Here is a 13,320-nt window from a genome sequence, read left to right as displayed (position 1 = left end):
TAAACCATTGTCTTACAAAGGCCTTTTTCTTAAAAAGATGAAATTGAAGCTTTACTTCTGTGTTTATATTATTGTAGAGATGGTAGATACCACTTTCTAGAGGCTGAGAAGAATGTCATTCAGTTTTTTTTTTTTAAGATTTTATTCCTTTATTTGACAGACAGAGATCACAAGTAGGCAGAGAGGCAGGCAGGGGTGGGGGGAGAAGCAGGCTCCCTGCTGAGCAGAGAGCCCGATGCGGGGTTGGATCCCAGGACCCCGGGATCATGACCTGAGCCGAAGGCAGAGGCTTTAACCCACTTGAACCACCCAGGCACCCCTCATTCAGCTTTTTTAACCAAATACTTTATGTACTTATTCTGCTTACTGGGTCTTGAGAAGTAGATATACATATTTCTTCCATTGTAATTACATAGATTATAAAAATACTGTTTATAAATATTTACAGAATTATAGAATATATTATAAATATGTCATAAACTGATATTTGGGTACAGGTGTAAACATTAATTAGCTTGTTTTTAATAATTGATTCCTGATTTTTTATCAAGCTTTGCTACAAAATTTCTTTTTAGTTTTCTTTGTAGGTCTTAGAAGAAATCTACATTCTTAAAAGTATCCTGATAGTTCCATTATTGTTTTCCCCTTTGAAATGTGAATTATGTCTTCTTAGAGTGCTGTCAATACAGTTATCTTTCTTTTTAAATATTATTATTTGAGGGAGGGAGAGAGCATGAGTGAAGGGGGAAGGGGAGCAGCAGACAGAGGGAGAGAGAGAAGCAGACTCCCCACTGAGCAGGGAGCCTGATGTGGGGCTGGATTGCAGGACTCCAGGATCATGACCTGAGCCAAAGGCAGATGCTTAACTGACTAAACCATCCAGGTGCTCCTCAATATAGTTACCTTTTTATTTTTTAAGATTTTATTTATTTGACAGACAGAGATCACAAGTAGGCAGAGAAGCAAGCAGGAGTGGGGGAGACAGGAAGCAGGTTCCCTGCTAAGCAGAGTGCCTAATGCCGGGCTTGATCCCAGGACCCTGGGATCATGATCTGAGCTGAAGACAGAGGCTCTAACCCACTGAGCTACCCAGGCGCCCCTCAATACAGTTATGTTAAGTTGTGTTATTATGAGATGCATTATAGTTAAACTGTTGAATTAAACTGGTCCTCCCTTTTCTTCCATCTGATATGAGTAGATGACTTATTGAGGAATTTTAAATATACCACTCTGGGCAATAATCTTTAACTTTCTGAACTTTTAGAAACTGTCCAGAGGTATATACACCATGAGGATGGGTAATTTATTGTTAGTCCTTTGTTTTATCCCCTTCCTCCAAACTTGGAAGCTTGTATTTGACAGTTTTCTTTTTTTTTTATTATTATTAGATTTTACTTATTTGAGAGAGAGACTGAGACAGAGCAAGCATGAGCAGGAGGAGGGGCAGAGGGCGAGGGAGAAGCAGACTCCCCACTGAGCAGGGAGTCTGATGCTGGACTCCATATTCCAGGACCCTGGGATCATAACGTGAGCTGAAGGCAGAGGCTTTAAACCACTGAGCCTCCCAGATGTCCCATAATTGACAGTTTTCTAATGCCCATCACTAGGGGGGCCACCAAGAACAGCATAGTCATCCCACCTTTGAGAAGCTAAGCCTGCACATTTTGCAAGAATTTCTTCTCCCTTTAAGTTTTTAACTTGCCTTGCCCTGTGAGAATCCAGCAGGATTGGAATTGATTTCATTACCTGTCCTAGCTATGCAGTGTTGACTGACCCTACTTAGGCCAACTGGTAAGTGCCGCCATTATGCTTGTGGATGAACTGGAGAGCCCATGAGAGTCTTAAACCTTGTGTAGGTAAAAATTCTGCTAAATTAATTGAAGTGTTGCTTTGTGTTGATTTCATTCTCCCCCACTGTTTTTATAGTTTTGACATGTGTCCGAACAACTGCTCAGGCCGAGGAGAATGTAAGAGCAGTAATAGCAGCAACACTGTCCAATGTGAATGTTCGGAAAACTGGAAAGGGGAAGCATGCGATATTCCTCACTGTGTCCATGACTGTGGTTTTCCTTATCGAGGCGTTTGCAATTCAAGCGATGTCAGAGGATGCTCCTGCTTCCCCGAGTGGCAGGGTAGGGGCTGCTTTTCTCTTGGTTTTTCTTCCCTTTTACAGCATCTTCCTAGTTGAGTAAATTATACATTGACCTCATTCCTTGCACATATTCCACTTATGTTAATGAGGTATCAGGGAGCATTGAAGTCTTTGCGTTTTGTTATTCAGATTCTTAAAAATCTTTCAATTTCATAGATGTATGGTTGTAGTCACTTTAGAATTATGGAAGGGGTTTCAACATTCTTTGCAATTCATTCATGAAAATTGGAGGACTTGGTCTCAACCTCAAGAAAATACAGCAGAGAACCAAGCCTAGGAGGTGGGACAAGAACTATCAGTGATAGTATCTCTCAGATAGTATCTCTCAGAAACTTTCAATAAATTCAGAAAAAATTGGGGTCGATTATACAATATCATTCTAAAACAGCAAGTGGAATTACCTGCAGATAGAGAGGTTATCGGAGAAGCTTTAGCAAATTCTTTAAGGTTTGTGTGATAACACCTGTTACTGATTTAGTGTTTTTCTTTATACATGCATCTTTTCTTCAGAGTACTTTTGTTTTGAAAGGAAATGTGTTTGTTTAAATGCTCTCGCTTATGTGCTTGGGCCGAAATCAATGAGCTAAGGAATTGAAGTGTTTGAGTACCTATCTCTGTGGAAAGGTAGCAGCAGGAGGCACAGCCCCCAAGAATGGAGTTTCTTGATTTTCCAGGAATTGGATGGGTTGTATTATTACTCCCAGGACTAGTCTTTCTTTACCTTTTGACCCTAAAGTTTTTTCATTTGAATCAATAATTTCTTTGTCTACTCTTTCCTCTGAGAGCTGCTGAAGCAAGTATTTCATTACTAAAAAATCCTAACCTGACTGTGGTCAAGTCATCATGAGAAAGTACATGATTTTGAATTATACTGGAGATGACCCTTGGTCACCAGCTTTGAGTGAATCGAAAGAATGAATTAAAGGGCTTTGTCTGACATTTTGATGCTAAAGGAACAACTAAGTATTCTTTAGATAGTTGTTACATTTATATGATTAAATCTTGAAATGCAGTAATTTAAGGCTGCATTTTGTGAAGCTAATTTATTCTATTTTATTAGGTCCTGGATGTTCGATTCCTGTGCCAGCTAACCAGTCATTTTGGACTCGAGAGGAATATTCTAACCTAAAGCTTCCCAGGGCCTCTCACAAAGCTGTGGTCAATGGAAATATAATGTGGGTTGTTGGAGGATATATGTTCAACCACTCAGATTACAACATGGTTCTAGCGTAAGTTGTTTTAAACATTTTTGTAAGAAGCTTACTAGTTTCCCATTTTGAAAATTTAGAGATAAATGAAATCGTCAGTGATTCCATTACCAGAGGAAACTCCCTGTTAGTATTTTAGTAGTACTGTTCCAGAATTTTTTTTTTTTTTTAAAGATTTTATTTATTTATTTGTCAGAGATAGAGCGTGAGCGAAAGCGAGCACAGGCAGACAGAGTGGAAGGCAGAGTCAGAGGGAGAAGCAGGCTCCCCGTGGAGCAAGGAGCCCAATGTGGGACTCGATCCCAGGACGCTGGGATCATGACCTGAGCCGAAGGCAGCTGCTTAACCAACTGAGCCACCCAGGCGTCCCTGTTCCAGAATTTTTTTGACATGTTCTTAGTTTTTGAAGTTGGGAGGCATAAGGAATGCATTGTTATAATAAGCAATAATTAATCTTTTCTAGGTACTATCTCTTAAATTTTACCTTAGGCTCTATATAAATTGGGGGTTACTTTACCTATAAATTTAATTAGCATTTTTGTAGGTCAGATGGTTTGAATTTATAGTTTGCTAGAGAAAATTATGCCATGGTCTAACACTCGACCCAGAGTTTGCTGGTCCTATGTTACTTATCTTGAAGGGAGAATATATGTTATCACAGTGGAGTTATGAAGTTAGTTATGAAGATTGATTTTAGGGAGAAATTTATGAACACGTACTCATGCCAATTTTGTACTCTGGACATTTTTTCTAGGCATTTTTTATTAATGAATATTGTAAAAAACCAGAATCTGTTCTGTAAGGGATTCTGGAACTATGGCAGTAAAGGCATAGTTTCTGAATCTCAAGTAGTCATTAAAGCATATAGATAACTAGCATAGCAAAATGAAAAAAAACACATGGGTAACAAAACAAAACTTGGTCAGAAAACAAAACAAAACAAAACTTGGTCAGAAGGTGTCTGCACAGATGAGGGGGGCTAACTATTGACAGCTACAAAGCCTTTGTGGTATTAGAATCTGAGCAGGAGTAAGCAAAGGAGAGCAGGTGGCCAATTGATAGGCTTCTGCATACCTAGAAGAAGTTGCTTTTGAGAATGGCAGTTGGAACTGGAAAGATTTGTATGTTTTGGTAGGGGGTAAGCACAAGGGATCTGTAGTAGGGTCTGAAGGGGCTAGAGCAGTTTGTGCCTTTTTAGCTCCCCAAATGAACTAGCCAGTCTCTTCATGAGAGAAATTTCCACACCAAGAAGAAACTGCTGGGAATAAAATTCAAATTGAAGAGAATAGGGACCATAGAGGAAAAATTAAGAGTGTCCAGGTAACAGTCAGGGAGGGACAGAGCCAGATATCTCAACAAGTAAGCTGCTGTCTTTTGAACACCACACTGTTGACAATAGAAGAGTAAACTAGAGAGCTGAGAAATTAGGAAGATGGTCCTAACCCCCCAGGCCTCTCTTGTAGAAGTTCAGAAAAAAGTAGTTTTACTTAAAATTGAGCAACAGATAAGTATCAAGTTTTAATGACATAGAAAATTAAAAGTTAAAGTAACATAGAAAGGAGAAAGAGACTACCTGGTAGAATAACCCACCACTGTACATGAAAGGATAGTAGAAAAATACACTCATAAAACTGATGAAAGTGAGAACTTACTGTTTTCAAGCAAGCTAAAATACAGGAAGAAAATGATGCAAGACATGAAAGAACAATAGAATCAGAAGTAGAAAAATCCAGAAATGAGATGGTAGAAGTTAGGAAAGAATTTTTTTAAAATTTAATTTTATCTTTTCAGTGTTCCAAGATTCATTGTTTATGAATGCACAGTGCTCCGTGCAATATGTACCCTCCTTAATACCTTTCACCAGGCTTACTTAACCCCCCCCCCCCCCCCCTCCGAAACCCCCCGCTTCTTTCTCAAGAGTCCACAGTCACTCACGGCTCATCTCCCCCTCTAATTTCCCCCAATTCACTTTTCCTTTCCTTCTCCTAATGTCCTCCATGTTATTCCTTAAGCTCCACAAGTAATTGAAACCATATGATAATTGACTCTCTCTGCTTGACTTATTTCACTCAGCATAATCTCCTCCAATCCTGTCTGTGTCCATATAAAAGTTGGGTATTCATCCTTTCAGATGGAGGTATAATACTCCATTGTATATATGGACCATATCCTCTATAAACAACTCCTCAAACTCAACACTCAAAAAACAGATAATCATGTCAAAAAATGGGCAGAAGATATGAACAGACACTTCTCCAAAGAAGACATACAAATGGCTAACAGACTCATGAAAAAATGTTCATCATTATTAGCCATCAGGGAGATTCAAATCAAAACCACATTGAGAGACTACCTTACACCAGTTAGAATGGCCAAAATTAAGAAGACAGTAAACAACAAGTGTTGGAGAGGATGTGGAGAAAGGGGAACCCTCTTACACTGTTGGTGGGAATGCAAAATGGTGCAGCCACTTTGGAAAACAGCATGGAGATTCCTTAAGAAATTATAAGTAGAGCTACCTATGACCCTGCAATTGCCCTACTGGGTATTTACCCCAAAGATACAGATGTAGTGAAAAGAAGGGCCATCTGTACCCCAGTGTTCATAGCAGCAATGGCCATGGTCGCCAAACTGTGGAAAGAGCCAAGATGTCTTCAACAGACGAATGGAAAAAGAATTTTAAAATGATTTCAGAATTGAAGACAAACCCAGGAGAAACACAAAGTAAATAAGATACTCCTTTCTTTTTTTTTTTTTTTTTAAAGATTTATTTCTTTATTTTAGAGGGAGAGCATGGGTGCACACAAACACATGAGCAGGGCGAGGCGCAAAGGGAGAGGGAGAGAAGCAGACTCCTTACTAAGTGTGGAGCCTGATATGGGGCTCAACCTCACGACCCCAAGATCATGACATGAGCTGAAACCAAGAGTCAAATATTTAACAGATTAAGCCACCCAGGTGCACCAATTCTCCTTTAGTAATAGAATATGAAAAAGGAAATTATTAAAAGTCACAAAGAAATGAAGGTCAGTTTCCCCTATTCTTTATGGTAAGTACAGCTAAAAATCCTGGATTATATGTAATGCAAACATGGGAAAACTCTAAAAGGTAGAAAGAAGGCAGTCTGGCCAGAGACCTCGGGACCCAGGGAAAGAGGTAACGGCAAATTCCAGGGGTTTTCTCTTTGTCTCATGTATCTCAGATTTGTGGTTGGGAAAAGCAGCAGTCTGGAAATACCAGTAGGCACAAGCCAAAAAAGCCCCAAGAACAAGCCCGCCTGTTCTCTCTAGCCAAAGGACTAGGAAGGGGGCAGCTTAGCAAGACAGAAAACTTTTAGACACAAATAGCTGCTCTACTATAGCCAAACACTACAGAAAGAACTGTGGCCTTGCCTTCATTGCTGTCAGCAAAGTCCAAGTATAGAGTCTAGATTTTCACTTGCCAGGATCTGGTGAGGTACTCCAACCACTCTCCAGCTGCCAGTATTAGAAAAGGCCTATTAGGGAGCTGGGACTTTCTCAGCAATCTAGTGTTAATGTAACCTAGTTAATGTTTAGCCTTTTGGTTTTTGTTTTTGCATGTTATTTGCCTACAGTCTTAATCTCTGAAAGCCAGTTAGGGAACTGGGACTTTGTTCTCCACCAGGCAGTAATGAGGCCTCCCCCACCCCTGTGATATCAGTGGAGCCCCTGTAGGGAGCCTGGATTCTACCCCACCTGGCAGTAACAGCTGGAATGAGTTGGCCTTCCCCCTTCCCTACTGGGGTGTCAGAGGAGGCCTGCTGTAACGGTAGATTTAAATTAAATCCAGTCTCTGGCCATGATACCCAAAATGTTCAGATTTCAATTGAAGATCATTTCTCATGTGAGGAGCTGGGAAAATCTCAACTTGAGGGAAAAAAAGGCAGTTGAGATGCTGACAGCAAGATGACATAGATATTAGAATTATCTGACAAGATTTTAAAGCAGCCATTATAAAAATGCCTCTGTGTGCAATTATAGACCTACTTGAAATGAATAATGGAGCCTCATTAAAGAAAGAGAAGATGTAAGGAAGAATAAGATGGAAATTTTAGAACTGAAAAATACAGTAACCACAACAAATATGTCACTGGATAGGGTCGGCAGCAGAATGGAGAGGACAGAAGAAAGAGTCAGTGAACTTGAAGATAGAATAATAAAATATAAAATCCTCAATCTGAACCAGAGATAAAATAGAATGCTTAAAAAAATGAATAGAACTTCAGAGATCTGGGGACCATAACAAAAAATTTTAACATTTCTGTCACTGGAGGAGCCCTGGAAGGAGAGGAGCAAGAGAGAGTGTCTGAAAAAGTACTTGAAGAAATAATGGCTGAGAATTGTCCAAATTTGGCAGAAGACATCCATGTACATGCAAGAATTTGGGTGACCTCCAGAAATCCTTGGCTCCCACAGGGGTTCATGATCCACTGGTTTTGTCTCAGTCTTGCTCTCATTTTCCTGCTCAGCCGCCATATTTCTTTTCATTCTTCAAATTCCTACCACATTTTCTCCTGTTTTCATTTTCAGCTATTGGCCTTGCTTCCTGTTTCTATTTTGAAGGGGAGCTGTTATCTGAAGAGGACTTAACACAAACTCCCACCACCATATTTAGCTGTTACCTATATCTGTGCTCATTTATCCTGCCTTCTGTTTCTGTGCATCAGCACTGTCCAGTGGGGCACTTTCATGTCACTAGCCACATGTGGTCACTGAGCTTGAAATGTGGCTAATGTGACCAAGGAGCTGAACTTTAAAATTTCAATTCTTAGTCCTTGTCATACTTGATCTTATACCAACATTTGATGTAATTAATCCCTCCTTTACTTTTCTTTTTTTTAAAAAAGATTTATTTATTCTATTGAGAGAGAGCATGCACTTGCTTGAGTGTGCACTCAAGTGCACACTTAAGTGTGGTGAGGGAGGAGTAGGGGGAGGGAGAGAATCCCCAAGCCATCTCTCCACTGAGTGCAGAACCTGATGCAGGACTTGATCCCAGGAACCTGAGATCATGTCCTGAGCTGAAATCGGGGTGGATGCTCAATCGACTGAGCCACCAAGGCACCCCCTCCCTTCACTTCTAAACACTTTCTTCAGTTGGCTCCCAGGTTTCTGTATTCTCTTGATATTTGTTCCAACTGCTTATTACTTTCTCAGCCTCTTTATCTGGTTCCTCTGGTTCCACTGACTTCTGAATGATGATGTGTCCCCGGGCTCAGCTCTTGGTCCTCTTCTGTGAGAGTTTATATTTGCTCTCTGGTGATCTCATGTAATATCTTGGCCTCTATGTTCATGATTCCCAGATTTATATCTGCATCCTAGACTTTTCACCTGAACCCATATTGCCATTTCTTTATTTCACATCTCAATCTTTTGCCTCTCTAAGAGGTATCTTGAACTCTCTGCTTCCAAAACTGATCTTTCCTCCAGGCCAGTACTTGCCCCAGATGTCCCTATCTCAGTTAATGATTATTTCATACTTCTGTTTGCTTAATCCCAACATTGGAGCTATCCTTGACTTCTTGTTTTTTCACTCGCCATATCAGTGCGTAGATTAGCTATCCCTTGCTGCATAACAAATGACCACAAACCTAGCAGCTCAAGACAGCATACATTTATTCCCTCATAGTTTCTGCTGGTCAGGAGTCTGGGTATGTCTTAACTGGGTGCTCTTCAGTCAGGGTGTCACCTGGCCTGTGTTCTCATCTAGAGGTTCAACTGGGGAAGAGTCTACTTCCAAGCTCACTAGAGTTTTTGGCATAATCCATTTCCTTGAGGGCCCCAACTTCTTGCTGGCTGTCAAGTAGAGGTTACCCTTAACTCCTGAAGGCTGCCCGCATTTCCTTATCACTTTGACTTCCCTAGTGTGGCTGCTTGCTTCATTAGGTCACCAGAAGAGTCTCTTTCTAGACTGAGTCTCCTGGCAGGACAGATGTTATGGAAATGACATCTCATCATCTTTGCCATGTTCACTTTGATTAGAAGCAAGTCATAGACCCTGCTCACACTTGAGGGGAGGGTTTTATATATGGGTATGAATACCCAGAAGCAGAGGTCATGAGGATCACCACCCCGGTGGCTGTCTGCTACAGAATGTCAGCAGGTCTTGGAGGTCTTGTTAGCTTGACCTTTTAAAAAATCTCTCCTCACTCTAACCACTTTTCACTACTTCTCATGCCACCACCCTGAGAAGTAAGGTAAAATTAAAGGTGTGAAAGTGCTTGTCCCTTTGGCTATTGTACAGATATTATGAGAGTCAAGTATTCTACCATTTATGTGATTTTTACACTTGTATTTGGCATCATCTTCTCTCAAAGCAAAAAAAATCTGGGAGTGATTTTGATCCTCTCCTTCACCTCCTCATATGCTAATCTCATCAAGCCCACCGGATACATGTCATATTCATTCATTTCCCTCTGCGACCAGCCTGCCATTATTGCTCACCTAGACTTCAGCAGTAGATTCCTAGCAGTCTGTGTGTTTCTATGCACCTCCCCTTTTTAAAAAGATTTTATTAGAGAGAGAGAGAAAGAAGGTGCACACTATTAAGGGGAACAGGAGAGGGAGAAGCAGGCTCCCCACCAAGTAGGGAGCTGGATGTGGGGCTTGATCCCAGGACCCTGGGATTATGATCTGAGCCAAAGGCAGACACTCAGCTGAGCCACTCAGGTGCCCCTTCATGCATCCATTTTAATCCATTTTTAAAATATCAACTGGGGTGATTTTTTTAAAAGTGTGACTTGTATCATTTACTATTTTCTTAAAACCCATCATTGGCTTTTCCTATTGGACCTAATGGGCCTACCTGATCTGACTCCGCTCACCTTCCCAGACTCCTGCCTCCTCAACCTTCTAGCTTTACCTAATACTCTCTATGTGTGTCCTTACTCTAAAGGTCTTTGTGCTTACCCCTCCCTTTGGTCCAGACTCCTCTGGTGTTGTAGCACAGGGCTGTTTTCTTCTCACCATTAGATCTCAGTTAACTGTACCTTAAGAGATCTTCCCTGATCATCCAGTTCTGGCAGGTTCTCCCTGTTCTTTTTCTTTGTTCTCATTTCCTTTAGAGCAGTGGGCATCATTTTTAATGTTGTGTATGCCCCTTGTTGCATTTGCTCATTTTTTGCCTTTTCCACTATATGTTCTCTGAGGTTAGAGAGCTTGTTTGCTCACTCAGCTCAGAGCTCAGCTCATAGAATGTGCTCAAATAAGTGTTTATCAGGGGAATAAGAGAGTAAATGAATTATTTATTTCCTTCACACATACTTGTTCCTGGAAATATTAATGTTATCTCTTGCTTTTATGTGACTGGTACACCTCACAGGCCACATTTGTTTGTAATATTTTTTCTGCTTGTACTTGGTCAAAACATGATTTTTACAACTTTACGTGTTTCATGTAAAAAATTCATATAGTTTCAAATAAATTTTTACTAACTCGTGCAAAGTAAAAACACAGTGATTCCTTTTAGAGGAACTATTTCTGGAACTGAGATTATAAATTTTATCATCATTTATATTCTTACGCAAACATATTTCAGCAGTTGAGCTTACTGTTTTTTCCACAACCCTGTTAACCCAAAACTTTTAAGTTGCATTAAAAAGCAGTCTCCATTTTATGTCACCCAAGAGTCTTCTTAGACAAATGATCCTGGTCTTCTGGGTTAAAATTTTCTTTTTATAAAGATTTTTATCTGTTCATTTGACAGACAGATCACAAGTAGGCAGAGAGTCAGGCAGAGAGAGAGAGAGGAGGAAGGAGGCTCCCCGCTCAGCAGAGAGCCCAATGCGGGGCTTGATCCCAGGACCCCAGGATCATGACCAGAGCCGAAGGCACAGGCTTCAACCCACTGAGCCACCCAGGAATCCTGGATTATGATTTTCAATTGAAACTTCATCACTGAATTTCCTTCCTTTAAGCAAAAAAGTGTTTTAAAAAAATGTCTAAAAAGAAAAAGTAAGGAGGCACCTAGGTGGCTTAGTTGGTTAATCATCCAACTCTTGATTTCAGCTCAGGTCATAATCTCAGGGTTGTGGGATCGAGCCACACATTGGGCTCTATGTTGAGTGTGGAGCCTGCATAAGATTCTCTCTCTCTCTCTCTGCCCCTCCCCACCCCACTCAGACTCTCTCTCTCTTTAAAAAAAAAAAAAAAAATTAAAACAAAGATTGAGCAGCAAGTAACCAAACGAGGAAGGAGTATCACCTAATCCAGTAAACTTTAAAACAGACTCACAGGAACCATACAACTGACCCCTTTTTTGCCCCGCAGAAATCATATGGCTGAGATTCTGAGAGCTCTTACACCAGTCTTACACCAGTCTAACACAAATCTGAAAGATGCAAACTGAGTGGGGATCATTGTTATTTCACTCTCTTAATTGAAGAGTAGAAGATATTGTTGCTGGGCAACACTGGGTGAAAAGAGGGAAAAACCTCTCTCTGCCCAAAAGTCAGGGTCGCTTCTAATTTGGGCTATGCCTTGACCCAGGACACTCCAAGGAGAGCAGAGTCTGGGTGATTTATTCTGATAGACTGTATGCTCCTCCATCTGAGCCCCAGTACATCCTCAGATTTCAGAACAGTGGTTAGAACATAAAATATCAGCTCTCACACTACAGCTAGGATAGAAGGCTAAAGTTTTCTTAGACATTGCAGAAAAAGAATTAAGAAATCATCCACACTTTGCAGATGTCTGGAGAGCAGACCACAAGCATGACGAAAGAAATAACATTGTAGTTAACACAAATATCCTATGATGGGAAAATAAAGAGGAAGGAAACAGCATGTAAATGCTGACAGCTGATCATAGAGGAAAAATGAGAGAGATTGCTTCCAACTGCTTGATGCTGCACATCACCTTAATGAGAATTCAAATTTAAAAAAATAGACTTGAAAATGATAATAATTCAATGAAATGGAAGATTATACATCCAAGGAAATGTAAATAAATTACGTATAGCAGAAACTGGAATGAAAATCGAATCACTGACAGCTTTATAGACATTCCAACGAATACTGATTGAAATAATTAGAAAGCAAAGACACACAGAAGACTGGACATCCAATATAAAGGTAGTTGCTGTCACTGAAGAAAAGAACCAAACAAATAGGACAGATGGATTGAAATAGCACAAGAGGTTTCAGGAAAAGTATATAGCTGTTCCACAACAAGACCGGATTTGATCAAGTTATTGAACTTTTGGCATAAAGGACAGATTCTTGGGTGGGAAGCCTCAGGGAGTTCTGTGCCTCCTCTGGCTGGGGTCACAGTCAATCTGCAGAGAGCCTTCACTGTGGTCTTAGATGGTCAGACACTGTGATTGGAATACCAGGCCATTGTGGGTGGTGGAGTGTGTGCCCTGTGTCATCATGGTCATCATGAGACCGACCAGCAAGGAGGTGTGTGAGAGAGAGATGGCTGCAGCTCTGGAAGACACCTGTTACTGAATTCCTGAAGTTTGTCTTTGCTTATCTGCTTGTCCACGTCTTAGAACTAGTTCAGTATTCTGAACAATTTCTTATGTTTTATTGCATCAATATTTATCTTAACTTGTGTTTGCTTCTCTGGGTTGTGAAAAGAGTCACAACCTGTTATGTAAGATCTTTTGGCAGTTCATCTGTGCCGGGTTATTGAACCTGCCAGTGCCTTAGTGTCTCTGACAAGCTCTTGAGCTAAACTGTCATTGACTAGGAGGAGCAAAATGCATTAAGAAACAGATTGAGCACCCTCTGTGTCACTTGAAAGAGAGGGAGATTAAGTCATCTAGAGATTTGGGCTCCCTCTGTTTCTTTTCTCTCTTTCAACTTTACAGAGACTGGCCTCTGGCTTGACCATTAGGTGTATTATGTGTTTTCAGAAGCCATGCTAGTCCTCAGGAGAGCCATTACACAGCCAGAGGTCCATAAAAGTATTATAGTGCTACGTAGCCCATTTTGTAAAG

At 40.6% G+C, this 13,320-nt stretch overlaps 1 protein-coding gene across 4 annotated transcripts in view; it reads left to right on the top strand.

The window, feature by feature from the left end:
* The window catches only part of LOC132021769 (attractin), a 149,082-nt gene that overhangs the window by 50,411 nt on the left and 85,351 nt on the right, over positions 1–13,320 (top strand). For all 4 annotated transcript variants that reach the window (XM_059406627.1, XM_059406631.1, XM_059406629.1 and 1 more), the window contains exons 5-6: positions 1,927–2,132; positions 3,213–3,381. In XM_059406627.1, coding sequence (XP_059262610.1) covers positions 1,927–2,132; positions 3,213–3,381 — 375 coding nt within the window. The remainder of the gene's footprint in view (positions 1–1,926; positions 2,133–3,212; positions 3,382–13,320) is intronic.

Source organism: Mustela nigripes, chromosome 7 (assembly GCF_022355385.1).
Source record: "Mustela nigripes isolate SB6536 chromosome 7, MUSNIG.SB6536, whole genome shotgun sequence".
NCBI classification, from domain to species: Eukaryota; Metazoa; Chordata; class Mammalia; order Carnivora; family Mustelidae; genus Mustela; species Mustela nigripes.
Note: the sequence above shows the minus strand (reverse complement) of the source record. Positions and strands in the feature narration are given on the sequence as shown.